This window comes from Gymnoscopelus braueri, assembly GCF_963280865.1.
Source record: "Gymnoscopelus braueri genome assembly, chromosome: 15".
Taxonomy (NCBI): Eukaryota; Metazoa; Chordata; class Actinopteri; order Myctophiformes; family Myctophidae; genus Gymnoscopelus; species Gymnoscopelus braueri.
In genome coordinates, this window is record NC_137620.1 from 48,959,920 (window position 1) to 48,983,274 (window position 23,355).

The 23,355-nt window shown below is 39.8% G+C and overlaps 2 protein-coding genes across 2 annotated transcripts in view; both read left to right on the forward strand.

Annotated features, from left to right (window-relative positions):
- The window catches only part of LOC308102372 (uncharacterized protein), a 1,220,233-nt gene that overhangs the window by 1,088,332 nt on the left and 108,546 nt on the right, over nt 1-23,355 (forward strand). The gene's annotated exons all lie outside the window — the stretch shown is intronic.
- The window catches only part of LOC308102376 (protein NLRC3-like), a 46,324-nt gene that overhangs the window by 10,918 nt on the left and 12,051 nt on the right, over nt 1-23,355 (forward strand). The window contains exons 4-11 of the mRNA XM_080452062.1: nt 4,646-4,744; nt 5,624-5,737; nt 7,464-7,574; nt 11,060-11,118; nt 11,358-13,227; nt 20,904-21,071; nt 21,935-22,108; nt 22,188-22,340. Coding sequence (XP_080308188.1) covers nt 4,646-4,744; nt 5,624-5,737; nt 7,464-7,574; nt 11,060-11,118; nt 11,358-13,227; nt 20,904-21,071; nt 21,935-22,108; nt 22,188-22,340 — 2,748 coding nt within the window. The remainder of the gene's footprint in view (nt 1-4,645; nt 4,745-5,623; nt 5,738-7,463; nt 7,575-11,059; nt 11,119-11,357; nt 13,228-20,903; nt 21,072-21,934; nt 22,109-22,187; nt 22,341-23,355) is intronic.

Consider the following 23,355-nt stretch of genomic DNA (forward strand, 5'->3'; position numbering starts at 1 on the left):
CACGGTGTGAGCTTGTTGATCTGCTATTTTTGCGATGTAACTATCTGTCTATCTATCTATGCAACTGATATTGTACTAGGGCTTTTCACAACTAGGGTTTTTACTGGTCGACTAATTTGACCCAGTGGTAGTCGACTAATCGATATTTACCTATAAAAAAAAAAGCCCATTGTTTTAATGCCATTACTATTATTATTATTCTCCTGCCTTTATTTTTATGCTGTTTTAAGGAAGCGCTTCTGGCACAGCAGCACAGCAGCACAAGTATCCTTAAAAGGGGGCGACTAGTCGACTAGTTGGCGAAAGCCCTATATTTTACTACATTTTAGCATTAGAATGTTTTATACAGTTTCTATTGTTATTCATTTTATTGACATTTCTTTTTTGTTCATCCTTTTGAAACCCAATAAGTTTTACTCTCTTATGGGTCCGTGTACGTTCTGGCAGTTGGATTTTCTTTTGGAAACCACAAACAGAAATCCGCCCATTGCGCTCATTTTTCATTTTTCATTTTTCATTTAGGGTCGTGTCGGTTCTTTCGCTCCCGTTCGCTCCCGTGTTTCATTTTTCATTCTTCATTTTAAAACAAGTTACGTTCGTTTCGCTCCCGTTTTTTATTTTTCATTCTTCATTAAAAAATAAAAGATAAAACGTAAGAAAACAGGGTTTTGCTATTTCATTCTTTCATTTCTCGATCTTAATCAAAGATACTGTAAAGACAAGACCAGAAGCGGAAGTAGATTTAGGATTTAAAAATAAAAGTGTATATTTATATATATATATATATATATTAAATATAATTTTATTATACCGTAGGCTACATGATTATAATATTACTATGGCTACATCAATGTTAGACAGATGGACATATATATAGATAGATAGATAGATAATATAAATATATTATACTGTAGGCTACACGGTTATAATATAAACATAATTTTTATAGGCTATATTATTATATTAGGCTATTACAGACCGATCTATATCTATCTGTCTGTCTGTCTGTCTGTCTGTCTGTCTGTCTGTCTGTCTGTCTGTCTGTCTGTCTGTCTGTCTGTCTGTCTGTCTGTCTGTCTGTCGGACGGACGGGCAGATATACGTGATTCTCTTGTTTTCATTTAGACATGCGCCTTTTCATTCAAAATGTGTGTTATATTATTTACTTGTAGCATGGTTAATTAATAGTCCCTGTTTGCGTAGCCCCCAAATCGGGCTCCCCAAGTTTTGCTCGCTGTGTGAACTGTTCAAAGACTACTTTGTGACTACTTTTGGTACTGGTGGTGCGTCTCTGACCGTTTCTGTCTGTCTGTCTGTCTGTCTGTCTGTCTGTCTACTCTGTCAACATAGGCCTATACATAGAAGGAACCTAGGAAGAACCTAGGAAATCCAGGTGTCCAAATGTAACAATGTTGATATTGCAGTAGTCATTTTAAATCGAGTCTTTACAACTGGCTGGAAATCTGGAATCTCATGAACTTGGATGTAGGCTATAATACGCTACAATATTCAGACCCTGCCCTATCACCATCGAGCTCAATCTCTCCCCTCCATTGCGCACTGGAGTCTGGACGTTTGGTTGTTCATTGATTACAAGTTACACAAATAACACAAATAACCTCTTGCATTATATGGTCAATAACGTCCAAAAAAAAGAGGGGAATTGTTAAACCAGTAAAAATAATAAAGTAATGCAAAATCCAGAGCTGCTGTGCATACCCACGGGCCACGGCAATGTGCAGGATGTCATTTTACAGGTTATGAATTCATTCGATATATTTTACATATTCTACTGACTACTGGTGAGAATCAATAGCGTTGCGCCTCGACAACTGTGGGTTTCAAACGGTAGAAGCATGCGCAGTGGCGTTTTAAATGCAGAAGTATTGCAATCCCAGATTTGACCACCAGGCGATGGCCGCTTCAATGTTCTACCGTGGCTCTTGGTGCCACCTCCTACCAATACAATATTAACTACCCCCCACAGTTAAGAGGTTCACATCTCACTCTGGGCAGATCTGTTCTTTTCGGTTTCCTCGATTGCCATGGCTGGTACACACTGTATGACTTAAAGTCGTCAGGTTGTACTGTTATACTGCAACTAAAGCCAACACATTTTGGATGAAAAAGCTTATGTCTAAATTAAATAGATTGGCTAAAGTACATGTATGCATCTTGATATATCTGATTCCTAATAGTGTTGCAAGGAGAAAAACAACCTTTGTAACTGCTGGGGATTTCAAAAACAGTCATTATACAGTTGGGTTTAAAATGTTCAGTTGGCCATTAGTGGGCCTATTTGAAAGCAGACATCGTTAGTTGGTGCTATAATCTAACACAGTTGAGACCGGTAGGGCACTATCAGATTATTAGCAATATATACACAATTAGAAAATATAAACAGATAGAACATTTTCCCACAATCAAGAGAAGTGTAAACTTTTTTTTTTAAGTTTTATTTTTCTGGCAGGATAACATGACGGCACCACAGTTTATGCTGATAATCGTAATTTAATCAGTTATACAGCTTAACCATTAAAATGACTACTGCAATATCAACATTGTTACATTTGGACACAGACAGACAGACAGACAGACAGACACGGTCAGAGACGCACCAGTACCAAAAGTAGTCACAAAGTAGTCTTTGAACAGTTCACACAGCGAGCAAAACTTGGGGAGCCCGATTTGGGGGCTACGCAAACTATTAATTAACCATGCTACAAGTAAATAATATAACACACATTTTGGATGAAAAGGCGCATGTGTAAATGAAAATAAAATAATATATTGGCTATAATCAAGTCTACTTATCAATCTGTCCGTAAGTCCGTCCGTCCGTCCGTCCATCCAGACAGACAGACACCGAATATTGATAAGCTCTGATGTACCAGTCCAAAGTTGCATTGTATCTTTTGTATTGATAATATTCACGTTTTGTTTATACCGATTCTGAAACACTTGATGACAATGAGTGGCTTCATTTAAAAAAAAATGTTTTAGGTTACTGCATTAGATAGATAGATAGATAGATAGATATAGCACCGGGAGCGCACGTATGCCCTCTGTCTGTCCAGTCTGAGTGTGTCCCTTTGCCTATATTTCCTCCCCAGTGCACCACAGCATAGAAAAGGACGCTGCAACCACTGTCTGATAGAACATCTGCAGATGTTTATTATTGTGTATTGAGGAAATCTAACATGCTGTAGTAGGTCTATAACATGACCTGCTGAGCTTGATAAGGCTGCTTCATCGTTGCAGACGGCAGTGCTTTCTAAGGGCAAAATATTGTCAAACCCTTACACTGATGACTGACAGGGCATTAGTGAAAGCAGCTACCAGTTATTTGAAGATATTAATCTGTTCCGCTATATAGGCCATTTAAATTGTAGGCTACTGTGTGGAAATAACTGCAGTGTGAATTTATGTAGGCTAGTAACGGTAACAGCCAGGATAGGTGGGCACCAAAAGATTCTGGGCACTAGGGATAACTGGGCACCTTGGACGAGTGGGCATTAGGGACATGTGGGCACTTGGAAGAGTGGGCACATAGGGGTGGAGAAGAGGCGCTAGGGAAATCTGGGCACCAGGAAGACTGGGCACTGGGAAAACTGGTGTTAATAATCATTGTTAATAGAGAATTCAATCTCACAGGCAGTGCACATAGTAGCCTACCCCCTCTTCCTGGTGCCCAGATGTCCCTAGTGCCCACCTACAGTATGCTGTATCCGATTAAAACGTCAGCAGAGATGTAATTTCGATGGTTCAATGAGTAGCGACGCCTATAGCTCTCAAGTCTCAACCCAACTTTCCAAGTTCAAATTATATAGGTAGATTTTTATGTAGATATATATAGATCTGTCTGTCTTCTTATTCTGATCTGTCTGTCTTCTTATTGACGTAACCATGGTAAATATAATTAGCTTGCATAATGTTAATATATATATTAGGCTATTAATAATAGCCTAATATAATAATATAGCCTATCATAATTATGTTTATGTTATAACCGTGTAGCCTACACTACAGTATAATATATTTATATCATCTATCTATCTATCTATCTATCTATCTATCTATCTATCTATCTATCTATCTATCTATCTATCTGTCCATCTGTCTAACATTGATGTAGCCATAGTAATGTTATAATCACGTAGCCTACGGTATAATAATATATATATATATATATATATATATATATATATATATATATATATATATATATATATATATATATACATACACACTTTTATTTTTAAATCCTAAATCTACTTCCGCTTCTGGTTTTGTCTTTATAGTATCTTTGATTAAGATCGAGAAATGAAAGAATGAAAAAGCAAAACCCTGTTTTCTTACGTTTTATCTTTTATTTTTTAATGAAAAATGAAAGACGGGAGCGAAACGAACGTAACTTGTGTTAAAATGAAGAATGAAAAATGAAACACGGGAGCGAACCGGAGCGAAAGAACCGACACGACCCTAAATGAAAAATGAACGCAACAGGCGGATTTCTGTTTGTGGTTTCCAAAAGAAAATCCAACTGCCAGAAAGTACACGGACCCTTATGCTTGTATAATGGGATATAACACGAAAGACCTTTTCATTCACATGACAATTGTATAAACATTTATTATGATTCCAGACCAGAGTCTCCAACACCCAGCTGTGTGTCTATGAAGAGTGACTGGTCTAAACATAGAGCTCCTGACTTCAGTAATGAACCTGGACCTCCACACACAAAGTATGTGAATCCTCCTATTATACAATATACTAAATCACTATAATATGACACATTGAATCTTTTGGATTGCACGACACACAGTTAAAGAGTTCTATAGACCAACACACTCTGGCTCTAGCACTACCAGAAGGCTGATTTTAATCATTTAGGGTAGAGTATCTTCCTTGGCCGACTGGGAGTGTTTATGCAAAGTTTCACACTGATCGGTCCGAGATGATCTGTTCACAGACAGACTCACATGACTGAAAACATAATCCCTGGATATAGTTCTGGCCTGACGGAGATAATTAGTAAAACCAAGACATATAGTCCAATAACGGTGTGTCTCCTCTGTTCAACGTCTATCTATAGATTTTAAGTTACTATGTGTACATAGTATACATTTGTAAATGAAGTGGTACAAATCACAACATACTTTTCAGTGGTGAAACTGCACTATACTTGCTTACTACTTGTCTGTCTGTCCATTTGTCCGTCCGTTAATGTATCATGTCAGGCCATGAAAGAGTTAATTTACACGTTGTTTTTCATTGGCTGAGCTGTTAGGACTACAGCATGATTTATACTTCCTCGCACTATGGTGTTGTGCGCCGAAAATAACAGATCTACAAGCTAACATTGTCACAACACGTTGTGAGCTTGTAGATCTGCTATTTTTGCTATGGATCTATGGAATATCTGTCTATCTATGCAACTGATATTACACTGCATTTTAGCATTCAATCTTTTTTCAAAGTTTCTATTGATATTCATTTTATTGCCATTTTTTTGTTTATCCTGTTGAAGAGGTTTTACTCTCTTAATGGGATTTAACACTAAAGAATCTTGAACAAACTTGTAGTTTTCATTCACATGATAAAACATGCATAATGATTCCAGAAGTGTTCACCACAGACCAGAGTCTCCAACACCCAGCTGTGTGTCTATGAAAAGTTACTGGTCTAAACATAGAGCTCCTGACTTCAGTAATGAACCTGGACCTCCACACACAAAGTATGTGAATCCTCCTATACAATATACACTCTATAACACAATAAATATGTTTTTGGGCGACCACATTAACACGATGGAACCTAGCAAAGGTGCTAGGAGACGTCCAGTTGGCCGAGGCACAGATATCAGACAGGGGAACTCAACGGAGCTGTGCCCAAGAGGCAGCCATACCTCTGGTGGAGTGCGCCACCACAGAGGACGGAAAAGGTTGCCCGGCCAACCGATACACATTAGTGGTAGTATCAACAAGCCAATGCCAGAGTCACTGTTTAGAAAGTATTTGACCCAGAACTTTCTCACCATAGCAGACAAAAAGCTGATAATTCTGTCTGATTGCTTGTGAAAAGCATAAAGCATTGTCATCGGCCAAACATGGGCCAGGGCATCCAGGCCCAAGGGCCCTGGGGGGTTCGTCATGGAGAACCAACTGGGGCAGTGAGAGTCATCCTGAGAGGCGCTCTCCCGAACCTGTCCCAGAGCTGCTGCACCACTTGAGGATGTAGACGCCAGTCTCCCTCTCGTGGCCCATCCCTTGAGAGTATGTCCGCTGCCCATTTCCAGATCCCTGGAAAAGGCGCAGCTCGAAGAGATGAAAGTTGGGTGTGAGCCCATAGCAAGAGTTCCCGCGTCATCTCGTGAAGACGGCGGGACCTCAACCCCCCCTGGTAATTGACATAAGCCGTCCTTCCAGATATGGCAAAAAAAGATGGAGAGCTAGTTAACAAACACTCCTGCGTCACCAGGAGGCGACGGTGTCTGTGTAGCCTTGTTCAGAACCTGAAGCCCCTGTGAAGACAGATGCACCAGAACCGCGTTCTTACACTTGATGAAGGTATGTGGCGCCAGAGAAAGCCCGAAGGGGAGTACCTGGTAGTCATAGGCCACTCCCTCGAACGCAAACCGAAGGCACTTCCTGTGGAGAGGATGGATGAAAATATGCATCCTTCAGATACAGCGTGGTGAACTATAGGCCCTTGGAGATGGCCTGTAACATGTGAGCTGGGGACAGCATATTGAACCTCAAGTGTTTTAAGCAACGGTTGAGGACATGCAGGTCCAGGATAGGACGGTAGCCGCCGTCCTTCTTCGGGACAAGGAAATATGTGGAGTAAAACCCACTGAGCCGTTCTGACGGCTCTAGTTTCCGTACAGCCCATTTTGCGAGAAGCAAGGTTACCTCCAACCGGAGGACCTTTCTTCTGACATGGCCAGACACAGTAGTCACCCCGAACGCCCTGTTAGGGCGTTGGTCAACACCAGAATTGAAGTTTGTAGCCCCTCAGTACGGTGTCCAGCACCGCTTAACAGCTCCCAGCTGTAAACAGGGTGTACAGTACGAATGTTACGTATATAACCATGGTTAAACACTGCAAATCAACACGCACACCCGTGTGTTAGCTCTTAGCTGCATACGGGGCAAAGACAGAACCATGTGGAGGTTCTGGTCCTACACACCCGCTGCATAGACTGTCACTCACCTGTTTATCAGCCCATGGCCTTATACAGGGAGGATTAAACAGTTTATATTCCTCTTTATACTTACCAAGCCCACCTTATATATAGCTTTGCTTACATGGGGGAATTCACTGGAACAAAAAAAAAAATCAATGACTGTCTGTTCATGGTGTTGGGTTATCTATCGATGCACCTGTTGTACTGTATTTTGAGTACTATTTGTACTGTTGTTATTTTGTTTTGTCATTTTTATTGTTGCTGCAATGTCAAGGAGCCACAGACCAGAGTCTCCAACACCCAGCTGTGTGTCTATGAAGAGTGACTGGTCTAGACTAGAACCTCTGAACTTCAGTGGTAATGAACCTGAACCTCCAGACACAGAGTATGTGAACCCTCTACAATGTACACAACAAAAACAGAATAAAGTGATCTCATGCTAAGTTTGGAGGTCTAAGTACATAATGCATTTACAGTATATATACACGGGTGCACATAACATTTTTGGTCTAGTTCTCAGGGGAGCACCTGTGTGCGACTGACTGTGTCAGGATTCGAGGCCACACTCACACAATCACGTGCAGCATGCGTCTCCTCCCCCTCCGCCCCGCCCCATGGGTGTGTATGGGGCGGACACGTGCTTCACCGTTAATGTGTGAGAGTGGCTTCAGGAAGTAAATTCCTGTCCCAGCGGTCCCAGATGTTGGTACGCCTCCCTTCGTTACCGCGCAGCATGCATTGCAGCATGCATTGCAGCATGCATTTTGACGACGCATGCGCACCAGTTATGTGCAACCCTGTGTATATATATATATATATATACTTCACTAATGAACCCAGACCTTCAGACACAAAGTAAGAACTAATGATCTCTGTGAAAACACAAAGAATGAATCCACAAAATGTCATCAAAATGAAAATGCAAAATGTCCAATGGATTTAATGATGGGGTAGATTGTTAACAGTACATTTAGTACAGTCAATAGTTATGCTAAAATGATTTCCCCCCCCATCGTGGTCCATTGTACTCAATTCATCAGTAAATGATGAATGGGTTATCACTGGTTATTATCATTATATAAGTTCATAAAGTATACCAATAATAATAATTATTATAATAACATTAATAGCAATAATATTTTTCACATTAGACCTGACCCAGGCCCTCCACCTCCTCCCCTGGAGCTTATGATGCGGTTGTAAATGGTATTGCCCTCACTGACTTAAGCAATATTACACGAGAGGGTGTGCTTTACCGTCATTATTGGCACGCCTGTGATGCGGTCAGGAACGAGGCGAAGCCGAGTTCCGCGAGCATCACAGAAGTGCCAATAATGTAAGGTAAAGCACACCCTCGAGTGTAATATTGCGATTATACAACAGTTACCAACAAAACACATCCAAATGTATTCATATTGTGGAGCAATTCATAATAAAAATGTTTCGCTATTATCCGTTTCCCTGTAAAGAGAAGTGTTTTTCACTGAGACATTAAATAGTCCCTGTAGCAGCGCGAGCCTGTGGCACCGTCTCATCAACACAGCTGAGCTATCAATGCTTGCGCAGTGGAATGAATTCCAGTAGGCTATATGCTCCGTCGTACGACCGTGTCACGTGGCCAAAATAACTGATCTACAAGCTGACAACGCGGCGCGATGGCGACGCGTTGTGAACTTGTAGATCGGCTATTTTCGCTGTGCGATACCTGGCGACGCGTTGTGAACTTGTAGATCGGCTATTTTCGCTGTGCTGTTTGTTTTCCTACCGTGGGACAGCGTGACGTCACAGCACAGCTGTGCCATATATGGTCTAATCAGGTGCGGACTGCAGTGCGGAGTGATTTATTAACACATTGAATGCCAAAAACGGTCCGGACCGTTTTTGAGGGTCCAAACGAGAAGTGCCGAAAACGGTCCGGACCGTTTTTGACCCAATTCTATTTTTATACATGTGGGCCACGTGGGGCGCTAAAACGAAACTTTGACATCACCCAAGCAGTTTCTGAGAAGAAGAGGCTGGATCTGGCTCCATGTCAAAAATCCTTCCGGTCGGCGTTTTCAATGTTATCTCCTTGATTGAAAGCTTAATATCTCCATTTCTTTTTAATGTGGTGGAAACGAGCCGTTTTCGATCGGCGATCACGCTGCAATGGAGGGTCGCGTTGGAAATATTATTGTTCCAGGCGTTAGTCGGGACCCTCCGCCGTCTCGCACGCACGCTTTGTTTACATGCATTTCCGCGTCGGGGCTTCTCACAGCACGAAATGTATAACGCAAGTGGATGGAAGAAATGCTGGCACTCAACGTATAATATTTTAATAAACCTCTGGCACCCAATGTGTTAATGTGATTAGGCCCGTGCTATGATGCTGGTTTGAAGCACGGCTAGAAAGCTATTTCAACCAATCAGATTGCTTGGTCGGAACTACCTGTTGTATAATTTTGATTATATTATCCACTGCATCATAGACATTATTCACAGCACTGGTGAGAGTCAGAGGACCCACAGGGGTCCTTGAGGAGGTTCCAGGGGGTCCCTTGTGGGCTTGTAGATCTGCTATTTCATTTTAGTATAGTAGAGATGTATACCTTCAACCTTACATTCCACAAGGAGAAATCATAATATTTGTTTCTCCATATTGATCGATATATACATAGATCACAATCTCTAATTTAACGCTGCCAGCTTAAAGAGTATCATGACTAAAGCCTGGAGAAACAGATGGTCCATTAGATAAACCAATGCTTCACAGACTGAGGGGTTCTTGAGGGGGTTCCAGGAGACCCCCAGATAAATGATTGATGGTTTATATGATTTATATCTCTGGCACTGTGACCCTAATATACATTGTTAAAAGTTCAGTGTTAATTTAACTCTTGAGAGTGTACAAATGGAACCATATGGACCCTTACAGGTCTGTAATTCTGAGAGTGTACACATGGAACCAAATGGACCCTTACAGGTCTGTAATTCTGAGAGTGTACAAATGGAACCAAATGGACCCTTACAGGTCTGTAACTCTGAGAGTGTAACAAATGGAACCAAATGGACCCTTACAGGTCTGTAACTCTGAGAGTGTAACAAATGGAACCAAATGGACCCTTACAGGTCTGTAATTCTGAGTGTACACATGGAACCAAATGGACCCTTACAGGTCTGTAACTCTGAGAGTGTACAAATGGAACCAAATGGACCCATAAGGGTCTACACTCTCAGAGTTAAATTAAGACTGAGGTTTTTGAATACATGCAGTTTGAATCCAAGCAGTGCAAATGAGGTGAACCGTTATAATAATAATAATAATAATAATAATAATAATAATAATAATAATAATATGTACTGAAACTGTCTGCAACTCACCAGAGACGTATGGACATGCTGTACAGCCAGGATGCAGTGCCTGTAGTTCATGTTAAACAGGACCTCTCTTGTCAAGTCAACAGCTCACCAAACTCATTGGTCTGGACTGGTGATAGCTGGCATGATAGTAGGCTATTTGTATAAGGATTGACAGCGTTCACATCATTAGCGCTAATAGGTGAACACGTGAATAAACACATTTGCCTGTGTGACAAATTACACAAATGAAGCCACTAGAAAAATATGTGCGCTTTTGCTGTAAGTTTATTTTTATTTATGTTTTTTCCCAAATCTCAAAATGTAATGAAAAGAGCAGATCTACAAGCTCACAACACATGCCATTGTGGTGTGGTGTGACCTTGTAGATTGGCACTATTCATCGTAGAATTAATTATAGGGCTTAAGTGGTTAATATATTAATATTAACTTCTAATAGTTATATAATTATATGATTTCATATTTTAACAATAATATTAACGTATCTATATTATATTGTCTTCATCTCCACAGAGAGAGATTCACAAACACACCTGAACTGAAGACATCCAGTCAAACCACAAGTGGACAAAGTAAGACTAGACGCAATGTACTAAATGTCTTTATTGTTTTATCAGTATCCATGTTCAAATACTGATGCTGCAAATCTAACTCTGGACAAAAACATGATCAAAAGTTAATTTATGTTTTTTCTTCATGAATTCTAGATTTTCATTTATTAAATAATTAGTTATAAAGATATGCTATAAAATCAGATGTAAAGTTATAAATTAACCTGAATATGTAAAATGTATTACCTATCTTCTCATAGCAGATGTCAGTCTGCAGAAGGATTTAAAGGATTATAAGATCAGTTTGAACAGACTTGATCGTGTGACATACGTCACTGAAGTGCCCTCCCTCAGCAGCATCTACACAGAGCTCTACGTCACAGTGGGAGAGAGTGAAGGGGTTAATAACCAACATGAGGTCTGGCAGCTTGAGACAGGTTCCAAGAAGAAGACTCTCCATGACAAACCAATCAACTGCTGTGACATCTTTAAGCCCCTCCTCCTTGGCAGAGACAAACCCAGCAGAAGAGTTCTGACCAAGGGCATCGCTGGCATTGGAAAAACATTCTCTGTGCGTAAGTTCACTCTGGACTGGGCAAAGGGTTTGGAAAATCAAGACGTCATTCTCCTGATTCCCTTTTCATTCCGGGAGCTGAACTTGGTCAGAGATGAGAAGCACAGTCTTCTCAACCTGATCCATGTTTTCCACCCAACATTAAAGAAGATCACAGCAGAGCAGCTCGCTATCTGGAAAGTTGGCTTCATCTTTGATGGTTTGGATGAAAGCAGGTTTCCGTTGCACTTCGACAACAATGACATTGTTTCTGATGTCACAGTGACATCATCAGTGGACGTGTTGTTGACAAACTTCATCAAAGGGAATCTGCTCCCCTCAGCTCTCCTCTGGATAACTACCAGACCCGCAGCAGCCAATCAGATCCCTCCTGCATGTGTTGACATGGTGACAGAAGTACGAGGGTTCACAGACTCCCAGAAGGAGGAGTTCTTCAGGAAAAGATTCAGTGATGAGAAGCTGGCCAGCAGAATCATCTCACACATGAAGACATCAAAGAGCCTCCACATCATGTGTCACATCCCAGTCTTCTGTTCGATCACTGCTACCGTTCTGGAGGACATGGTGAAGACAGACGAGACAGGACAACTGCCCAAGACCCTGACTCAGATGTACGGCCACTTCATGTTCGTCCAGACAAAGAGGTTGAAGAAGAAGTATCATGACAGTCATGATGTGAATCAAAAGCAGCTCATGGAGGCTGACAGGGAGGTTCTTCTGAAGCTGGGCAGGCTGGCGTTTGAACATCTGGAGAAAGGTAACATCATGTTTTACCAAGAAGACCTGGAAGAGTGTGGTCTTGATGTGAAAGACGCCTCGCTGTACTCAGGATTGTGCACAGAGATCTTCAAAGAAGAGACTGTGCAATCTCAGAGAAAAGTCTACAGCTTTGTTCATCTGAGCATCCAGGAGTTTCTGGCTGCAGTCTACCTGTTCCACTGTTTCACACAGAAGAACACGAAGGTACTGAAGACATTCCTGGGAGGAGGAGAAAAAGACGAAGAAGACGATGACGAAGACGATGACGAAGACGATGACGAAGAAGACGGAGAAGAAAAAGAAAAAGAAGCAGAAGAAGAAGAAATGACCCTGGATGTCTTCTTGCAGAGAGCCATGGAAAAAGCCCTGAAGAGTAAGAATGGCCACCTGGACCTCTTTGTCCGCTTCCTTCATGGCCTCTCACTGGAGTCCAACCGGAGTCTGTTAGGAGGCCTGCTGGGTCAGACAGAGAACAGTCCAGAGAGCATCCAGAGAGCCATCAACAACCTGAAAGAGATGAAACGTGAGGATGGGTCTCTCTCTCCTGACAGATGTATCAACATCTTCCACTGTCTGATGGAGATGAACGACCACTCAGTACATCAGGAGATCCAACAGTACCTGAAGTCAGGGGACAGATCAAAGACAGAACTTTCTGAGTCCCAGTGTTCAGCCCTGGCCTTCATGCTGCTGACGTCAGAGGAGGTTCTGGATGAGTTGGACCTGCACAAATACAACACATCACCAGATGGGCGTTTAAGACTGGTCCCAGCTGTGAGGAACAGCAGAAAGGCTCGGTTAGTAGTCATTTGAATAGAAAACATACAGTGGTAGCCAGTTGGTTTCTTCACCATTTTCAAACCAGTACCTTTTTCACCCCCAGGTACCTTTTTCGGCCACACCCCCAGATTCTCAGACACGCCCCCCAGATCTATTGTATCTAATTTCAACATGTAGTGTGGCCATTCAGCCACAGGGTGGCGCGTTCACACTGAGCACCATCACAGTGACTGTATCTCCTTCCACATTTATCTACAATCTACAAACTCACTGTGAGCTTGTAGATCTGCTATTTTCAATCGGCTGAAATATATTTAGGGCTGAAGTGGTTTGTGTGTTTTGTAATTGTAATCAAAATCTACAAAGTAACTAGTAGTAACCAAAAGTTTTCATTTAATTGTAGTGGAGTAAAAGTACAATATTTTCCTCTGAGATGTAGTGGAGTAGAAGTAAAAGTATTAAATACTCCAGTAAAGTAAAAGTACCTCAAAATAACTATTGTACTTAAGCACAGTACTTGCGTAAATGTACTTAGTTACTTTCCTACACAATAAAAAATAGCAGATGTACAAGATTGTATAGTGGATCTTTCACCTTTAAAGAGTGAGTTCTCAATGGCCTGATGGTCCAGGCCGTGGACTTGCAATCTAATAGCAGAGGTTCAATTCCAACATAAGACAATGATTTTAATGTAGCCTTTTTTAGCTTTTGCAAAGTAGAAATACTCCGTTACAAGTAAAAGTGAGGAAATAAAAATGTACTTGAGTAAAGTACAAAAGTATTGGTATCAAAATGTACTTAAAGGAGGAGTTCACCCAAAAAATTACTTATTTTCTATCAATTGCACACCCTATGAAGCCTTGAATCCGTGGATTCTTTTTTGTTTTTGTCGCATTCCTAAGCTGATTCCCGTCTCCTACCGGCTAATGTATCCGGTAGGAGACACAAAGTAGATTATTTGTGTCTCCTACCGGAAATACACACGGTCATCAAATTATTGTCTTAGGAATGCTACAAAAACAAAAATAAATCCATGAAATCAAGGCTTCATGGGGTGCCTAATTGATAGAAAATAAGTCATTTGTTGGGTGAACTCCTCCTTTAAAGTACCAAAAGTAGAAAGTACTCATTATGTAGAATTTCCCATTTCACAACTTTTCAAATGTATAAAATGTATACAAATCTTTTGAAAATAGCAGATCTACAAGCTCTACAAGTAATCTAGATCTACAACGTAACTAGTATAACCTCAAAATTGTACTTAGTTACTTTCCAACACAACAAAAAATAGCAGATGTACAAGCTTGCATCGTGGCACGAAGTGGCGTGTTGTGAGCTGTACATCTGCATATATATTACAGCTATGTCGGGTAGGGTTAATTATCAGATATTTCACATTCCAAAAGTGAGGTATCAATGGCCTGACGGTCCAGGTTGCGGACTCTCCATTTACTGGTCGGGGTTCGATTCCAGCATAGGACAAAGATTATAATCTTGCTTTTTTAGCTTTTGCTTGCATCATGGTACGAAGTGGCGTGTTGTGAGCTTGTATATCCCGAAAATTCCTACTTAAAGTACCAAAAGTAGAAAGTACTCTACTACTCATTATGTAGAATGTCCCATTTCACAACTTTTAAAATGTATACAAATCTTTTGAAAATAGCAGATCTACAAGCTCACTATGTGTCACATCGCGACGCATTGTGAGCTTGTAGATCGGCTATTTTCAAATGGCCGAAATGTGTATAGGTGGTAAAGTAAGTGGTTAATGTATGTTTTGTGATAATAATCAAAATCTACAAACTAACTATAACCAAAGTTTTCAAATAATTGTAGTGGAGTAAAAGTACAGTATTATTTTTATTTTTTGTAAACATGGAAAATAATGCAGAGTCCTTAGGATGAATTCAAAAGCAATTGTTTCTTTAAACATAACTGTGTTTCATGGAACATGGTGGAAGAAGTACTAATTTTACTTAAGTAGCCTAAAAGTAGCAATACCACAATATAAAAACACTCTGTTACAACGAGTGTGTGTGTGTGTGTGTGTGTGTGTGTGTGTGTGTGTGTGTGTGTGTGTGTGTGTGTGTGTGTGTGTGTGTGTGTGTGTGTGTGTGTGTGTGTGTGTGTGTGTGTGTGTGTGTGTGTGTGTGTGTGTGTGTGTGGGATCACACTGAGGTGGGGGCTCCTGAGTCCATTGTGACGGCCTAAGTTTGGTTGAGACAAACAGAAGCCCACGGCCAAGGTGCTAAAGTTATTTTGCATGCCATTGTCTGAAACCTTTACTTTATTTAGAAGTTTGCAGACTAAAAGCACATGAAAGTACAGTTCAAATACAAGGTCAACTAAATAGGATAAAAAAACCCAAGCAAGCCATATGGCTTGTTTAAATTGGGGTCCTTAGTTAGTTTGTACATTATAATTTCATGTGTTCATTTAACTCTGTTTCACATTCCAAAACAATATAATTGTGCCGGAAAGTAGTTTATAATGCATTTTATTGAAATGTTACTTTTAGTTGACTAGTATAGTTACTGCTCTCAGAAAGCAGCTTTGGGAGCTGCCATTTTTTTTATCTCTGACTTTCCAAGGAGTAGTAGAACCCCAGTTGGACTGTGTGGGGTGTCAAAGCCAAACAGGTTATGTAAATGTTTTATACAATAGCCCCTAGCCTGTAGCGTAATCTCTCTTCAATGTAGGCATTTATCAGATGCTCTTAATCCAGAGAGATTTACAGTACAGTAGGCAAGGTAAACACGAGGTAATTTCAAATGCATATGGAAATAATAATCTAGGATCATAGGTAAACCAAGAACCTATCATCAGTCTAAACTGTATAATATTGCCATCATCTATTTTCTTCATTGAGAGTTTATACTGTTAACTGTTAAAATGTCACTCTTATTTATCAGTGTTAATTTAACTCCAAGAGTTCCACGGTCGAATCACTGCTTTCAGTCAATGCGCATCAGAGAGAGAGAGAGAGAGAGAGACAGACAGAGACAGACAGAGGCAGAGAGAGTGAGAGATAGAGAGGGGGAGGGGAGAGAGATCAATGAGCAGTTGACGCACACACACACACACACACACACACACACGAAATGCAGCTCAAAATGCTTTACATAGCAAGAATAAAGTGTAACAAAGTGCGACATGGAACACGTTCAGGCAAATGTTTAGTAATCCAGCTCTATAAAATTACATTTATATGTAGGCTACTCTTTAAATAAAAATCCTCATTTTATTTGACCTTTATCAAAAAATAAATAAAACCTCCTCCTGCTTGGGGGTGGGGAAAAGCACCACAATGCATATCACTGTCTGCAGTACTTTCTACTTTTGTTACTTTAAGTACATTTTGATACCAATACTTTTGTACTTTAACTCAAGTAAATTTTGATTTCCTAACTTTTACTTGTAAAAGAGTATTTCTACTTTGCAGAATTTATACTTTTACTTAAGTAAAACATTTCAGTACTATTTACACCACTGGCTTATTGTAAGTCGACCACTGCAGACTGACTGACTGTTGACAGGAAAAAGATGTGATAGTTAAACCTCCCCCTCCCCCCGCTACCTCAAATAGTGTTTCTCTCTGTCTTGCGCCCTCTCTCTCTCTCCACCCTCTCTCTCTCTCTCCACCCTCTCTCGCTCTCCCTCCCTCTCCCTCTCTCTCTCCCTCAATTATTTGAAAACTTTGGTTACTAGTTACTTAGATTTTGATTAAAATTACAGAACACACTAACCACTTCAGCCATATATATATTTTGAGCCATTATTATCATTAAAATAAAAGATATATATGTGTTTGCATGTAATGCATGTGAACACATGTAAAGGAATAAATGTTGACAAAACGTTGACAAATTGCCTAAATAAACCAAAAGATATGAGACTACATACTGTAATGAAGACATTTGCATCACTATAGGCGAGGGTCCCTCTGCTGAATGCATAGTGTATTGGCTGTCTGGCGGGCTAACGACACCCACCTCACAGTCAAAGACTCAATATATCTTGTTCCAGGGACCCCCAAAAGCAAAGATTTGATTTTATAATGTGTATATAGATTAAAAGATTTGCATACATTTTCAGATTCTTTTTCAAAAAGTCATAGTGTGGCACGCTATGAGCTTGTAGTTTGAGTTGCTATTTTTTAATAGCCAAAGAACGAACGAACACACACACACACACACACACACACACACACACACACACACACACACACACACACACACACACACACACACGGCGGAACCAGAGGCCCTGGTTGCCCCAGGTTCAATTCCAGGCTATCCCAGCATATGTGCCGATGATATGAAATTTGTCCCTGAGCAAGACTCTTAAAGGGGTAGTTCACCCCCCAAATAACTTTTTTTCTATTGATTACTCACCCCATGGAGCCTTGAATTCATGGATATTTATTTGTTTTTGTCGCATTCCTTCCTTTATTATTTGATTATAATAAATGTAGCCCCATTGATTCCGGTAGGAGACACAAATGCATTTGTGTCTCCTACCGGAATCAATGGGGACACATTTATTATAATCAAATTATTGGCTTAGGAATGTGACAAAAACAAAAAAATATCTATGAATTCAAGGCTCCAGATGGTCAGTAATCAATAGAAAAAAAGTTATTTTGGGGGTGAACTACCCCTTTAACCCCAATTGCTCACAGGTTCTCATTGGAAACAAGACCGCAAGGAATTTCATGAACGACCTGTTAAAAGGAATTATCCTTACACACACACACACACACACACACACACACACACACACACACACACACACACACACACACACACACACACACACACACACACACACACACACACACTAGTGCAGTGGTTAGTGAGACTGACTTCCAAGAGTGAGATCAGAGTTCAAATATTGTACTTTTATTCCACTACAATTGTTTGAAAACTTTAGTTACTTTGCAGATATAAATGATTATATTATAAAACATAAACATTAACCACTTTAGCCCTATTTTATACCATTTGAAAATAGCCAATCTACAAGCTTGTAGATTGACTGTTTTCAAACATTTTAGTACTTTTACTTTTGGTACTTTAAGTATATTTTAATGCCAATACTTTTGTACTTTTACTCAAGTAACACTTCACTGTTTCAGCTGAAGTGAGATGCCTATAGATAGATATTATTATTATTATTATTATTATTATTATTATTATTATTATTATTACCCTTATTAAAAGAAAATATATATATTGTGATACAAAATGCCTAATTAAAGCAATAGATATGAAATACATACTGTAATGAAATTGAAATGAAAAAGGTTGACAATCACTGGGTTAAACTGTAGAATATAGTTAAAGGGATATTTACATCTATTTTAAATTACACTATTTAAAGTATAATTACTGCTATAGTAGGCTTCTACAGTAGAACAAGTAGACTAGTACTGTAGGTAAACAACAACCAATAGTTGCTCGGCCCTGCCATCTACTGTCCACTTACTGTATTGCACGGTGGGAAAAAAAATAATGCTAAACTCCTCCCTCCAAGGCAAAACCACCCCCCCAGAGGGGTGTGGCTTTGATGGGTAACTGAGAGGCACTGATCTAGTGGGTACCCAATGTGATGATCTCAACTGGCTACCACTGTACACTTTAAGTAGAAATAATGGTTAACATAAAATATAATAATAATCAGGTCTCAAATAGTGACTGGTGGTATTGTGTGTATTTGCAAATTAGGCGGTATGGAATTTTACATTGCGGTACGGTATGTAGGACAATACTGTTGTATACGGTAGGTCACAGTAAATACAGTATAAACGTTTTTTATTTATTTTGATCATTAATATTTTCAAGGCGTTTTTGCCAAAATGAAACTCAACTGACACACTATGAATTGAGTAAAATATTAAGTCAGGATTTTAAAGCTTATTGTTATTCATTCATACATATCTTATTCAAAATGATTATGGGTTTAAACAATTTTTAGTCAATGTATCAGAGGGGTGTGTAAACTGATGTGGGTGGACGTCACTGAAATGCATTGTGATGTGACAATGAAGAGACTTGTAGATCTGTCCTTTTGGACAACACTGCCATACTACAGAGAATAATGTTCGTGGTGACATGATGACAGCTTGTACTCTCTTTTTTGAACGAGACACCACCACACAACAAAGGAGTTATGTTAGTTACTCTTACCTTGTCTTTAACAAGTTGTGCATGGTTAATATGGCACGTGGAATCATGAAGATGAATGATTTATTATCTCTGGCAACAATTTTAACTTCAACAATATTAACCTAAGTCGCTCAAAGAGGTGGGGGCGATACATATGTTTTCACGGGGGACATAATGGGTGATTATGAATGATTTAATTGACTGCTGCTTAAGTCAAAGGAGTAATATTAGTCAGATAATGTTTTATTTGGTCACAGGCTGGTGTGAGTGGAGCTGAACTTAGCTACGCATAATATGTGCATATTAAAATTAAAGTAATACCATGAGCTTGAAACTTTTGGGGCTTTTTATGCCTTTATTGATATTACAGTAGGAAGGAAACGGGAGAGAGAGATGGGGAGTGACAAAGCAAAGGCCGTCGAGATCGGGACTCGCACCCGCAACACGCTGTCAGGCTACATTGGAGCCTAGGTGCTCAGACCGCTAGACCAGTGGTCTGGGCCTCAGGTCATAAATCTCACGGTATCAATACCGTGGCTGTTTATACCACGGTAATACCATAATACAGTATACTGTTACATGCCTAGTATAAATAAAGGCTAGTCCTATTAAAGCCGGGTAAAACAGAGTCTAAAAGACCTAGGTACACCCAACCAGACTAAACAGACACCTAACCCACTAACTAACCAGCTAAAGTAGTTTAGCCTCACTTTAATATTGTCCCCAGCACTTTCATTAGTGGGGCTAAACATTAAAAAGTTGTGCAAGTGACCTAATAGTGTGGTACTGAGTACATTTTATTTGGACCAAAGTACTTCTAAGAGGGGCTAACATTTTAAAAGAGAAAATATTATCAGCACCACGATTCACCCATATTGTGAACAACTTTAATGTGACCTGTATGTGAATATAAAACAAAAAATCTACAAAGTGCCCTTTGGCCAAAGTGTGGCGCTAGAGGAAAGGCTGTGATGTCACTTCATCAGTACGTTTTCTCATCCATAGATCACGGATGTGTTTGATACGTTTATGGCAGTACAGACATCACTAATAGTGTGATCGCTAAGTTTTATGTTTATTTTTTTATGTTAATCGAGACATTACTAATGGTGTGGTACTAGAGGACATTTTATTTGGTCATCACTAGGGGTCATCCTCTGGGGAACATGAAGTTGCATTGCCTGTATTTTTAAATATATGTTGTTGGACGGACAGACTGACTGACTAATCAACATTATCATGATTCTTAAGTCCCATTCCTATGATGGATAAACAAATATAATTGACCATAAATGCTGTGGCAGACAATACACCTTATACACCAATACAATAACTAAGTTAATTCAAAGATCCATGCAAGTTACACACTGTAGTATACAGATTATCTGTCTTTCACTTTTATGTTTTCTGGTTCCCTGTTAATATCTAGTTAACTAGATAGACATTCTCTTAGGTAATTCCCTTGAACATGAACGTGATCTAATCTGTGTTGATAATCTCTGATTTTACATATTCTACATTTACAGACTTGTTGGCTGTCTACTCCAAAAGCCAGACTTTGAAATTGTGGCTTCAGCTCTCAGCTCTAATCCTTCACATCTGAGAGAATTGGACCTCAGCTATAATGACATGGAGGAGGATTCATCCATCTTCGCTGGATTGAAGAGTCCACATTGTAGACTGGAGATACTAAGGTCAGATTAATTAACCAGCATTCTTTCAATTAGTTCTGTTTTATATTGTATTGTTTGATTATAATAATAAGAGTGTGAATAAAGTTGACATCATGGTATCCCACACTGACTAGAATCATGATACGGTCTGAGTTTGTGTTAGTCCTCACTCTTTTATCACATCATAATGATACGGTACAGTAACTACAATATGTGATCCATCATGGCTGCTATAGGGAATTATCAGGTCCAGTTACACAATCATTGAGTGTCAAACTGGTGTAAACACAGACTGATGGATTGCTGGTTCTCCAGCCCACCAGCACTAGCAGTCTCTTCTGTACAGTGATTACAGTATTACAGATTTAAAACATGACTACTTGTGATTACACTATGAGTTGTTGGATGTGTTAGATCATCCCCTGGTTTTTTATATTATGTGTAACTATATTATTAATGCCAACTATTAATACCATAAATTCAAACAACAAGAACTTCTTAAAATATGTTGAGCATCCATTACATTACCCCTAGAAACTTTGCTCCTCCTCCCTTGCCCAGAGGGACTTTACGCCGTTTCATGTCTAGAAACAGAAAAGAAAATTACTTTTTACCACACACACACACACACACACACACACACACACACACACACACACACACACACACACACACACACACACACACAATACAGTATATTATCCTTATCTAGTTGCCTAGTATTACTATCTCGTTTCTGAATAGGTTTCGTTGCACTTTCCAAGAAGTGATGTAGATCAAGATGATTTACTTCACATTATTTCTGCCTGCCTGCTCTTTCCATCTCTTGGGTCTTTACTCCAAAACTCTGATAATCAATCCAGATATTTATTCTGTAATTACAGACTTGTTGGCTGTAACATCACACAGACAGGATTTGACGTTCTGGCCTCAGTTCTCAGCTCTAATCTTTCCCATTTGAGAGAATTGGATCTCAGTTTCATCAGCCTGCAGAAATCACAACTGGACCAGCTCTCTGCTGTACTGAAGAGTCCACATTGTAGACTGCAGATCCTGAGGTAAATAATGTGTTTTCTCTCTGTGTGGATCTCTACTTGAACATCAACCGCAGTTTGTTAAATATGTATTTATCTGCAGGTTGTCAGGCTGTGGGGTCACAGAGGAAGGCTGTTCTTCTCTGGCTTCAGGTCTGACCTTCAACCCCTCCCATCTGAAACAGCTGGACTTGAACTTCAGCCACTTAGGAGACGCTGGTCTGAAGAAGCTCTCAGCTGCACTGGAGACTCTCAAGTGAGTAGACCTGGACTGTGTCCATGTTGGTTAGTGCAGTGTTTCCCTTACAATGTTTAACTGGCTGACCAGGCCAACCAATGTGCAGGTGGGAGGGGGTGCTTCACCCATAAAGTCCAATGTGCAAGTCCACCACAACAATCCTCATCCTTCCATCCCTTCTTTATATGTGACCCCACGGGATTATCAACTAGTAATCAACGGGATCAATGGATCATATAGGACATTACCACTGTATATTACATCTATGAATAGTAGCTTATTGTGGGCCAGCAATTTGTCACAGCATTTAACGCTGCGTTCATGATTTGAGGGATTTTGTTCAAAACGTGCCATTCCTACAAACTTTAGTAGCCAATCTTAGCCAATCAGGATGGAAAGTGAAAAATCTGACAGATCTGTCTTGGATCACATGACAATGGAGGTAATGTGTTTGGACAAAATGTGTAGGAATAATATAAATAAAAGTGTTTTGCACAAATCTACCACCTGGCAGTAGATGTAACAGGCCGATGAGAGAAATGTGGGGCAGAGGTTTTTACAGCCTCCAAGGAGTATGTGTATATATAACACACAGTTTCATGTTGATCGGTCCAACGGTGCCGGAGATTAGCTGCTCACAGACAGACCTACACACACACACTGACGGACACACGGATGGACAGGGGGCGGAGACGATAACCCTTTTTCTATATATAAATACTTTATTAAATACTTAAGTATTCAAAAGTAAACATTTTGACATGATAAAGAAATGCAAAGATTTTTCAGAAATGTTCAAAAAATATAGCATGAAAATAGCAGATCTACAAGTTCACAACGGACCACGATGCAATGTGTTGTGAGTTTGTAGATCTGCTATTTTCATTTTACATGGATAAAGAAACTATAATTACACCCTCTTCATATCAGCTGTCTTTGAAAAAATAAATCACACTTATAGATATTAAAAGTATATTAGTACTATTAGTATATTAGATGTATTAGTATATTAGATATATTAGTAATTTAGATC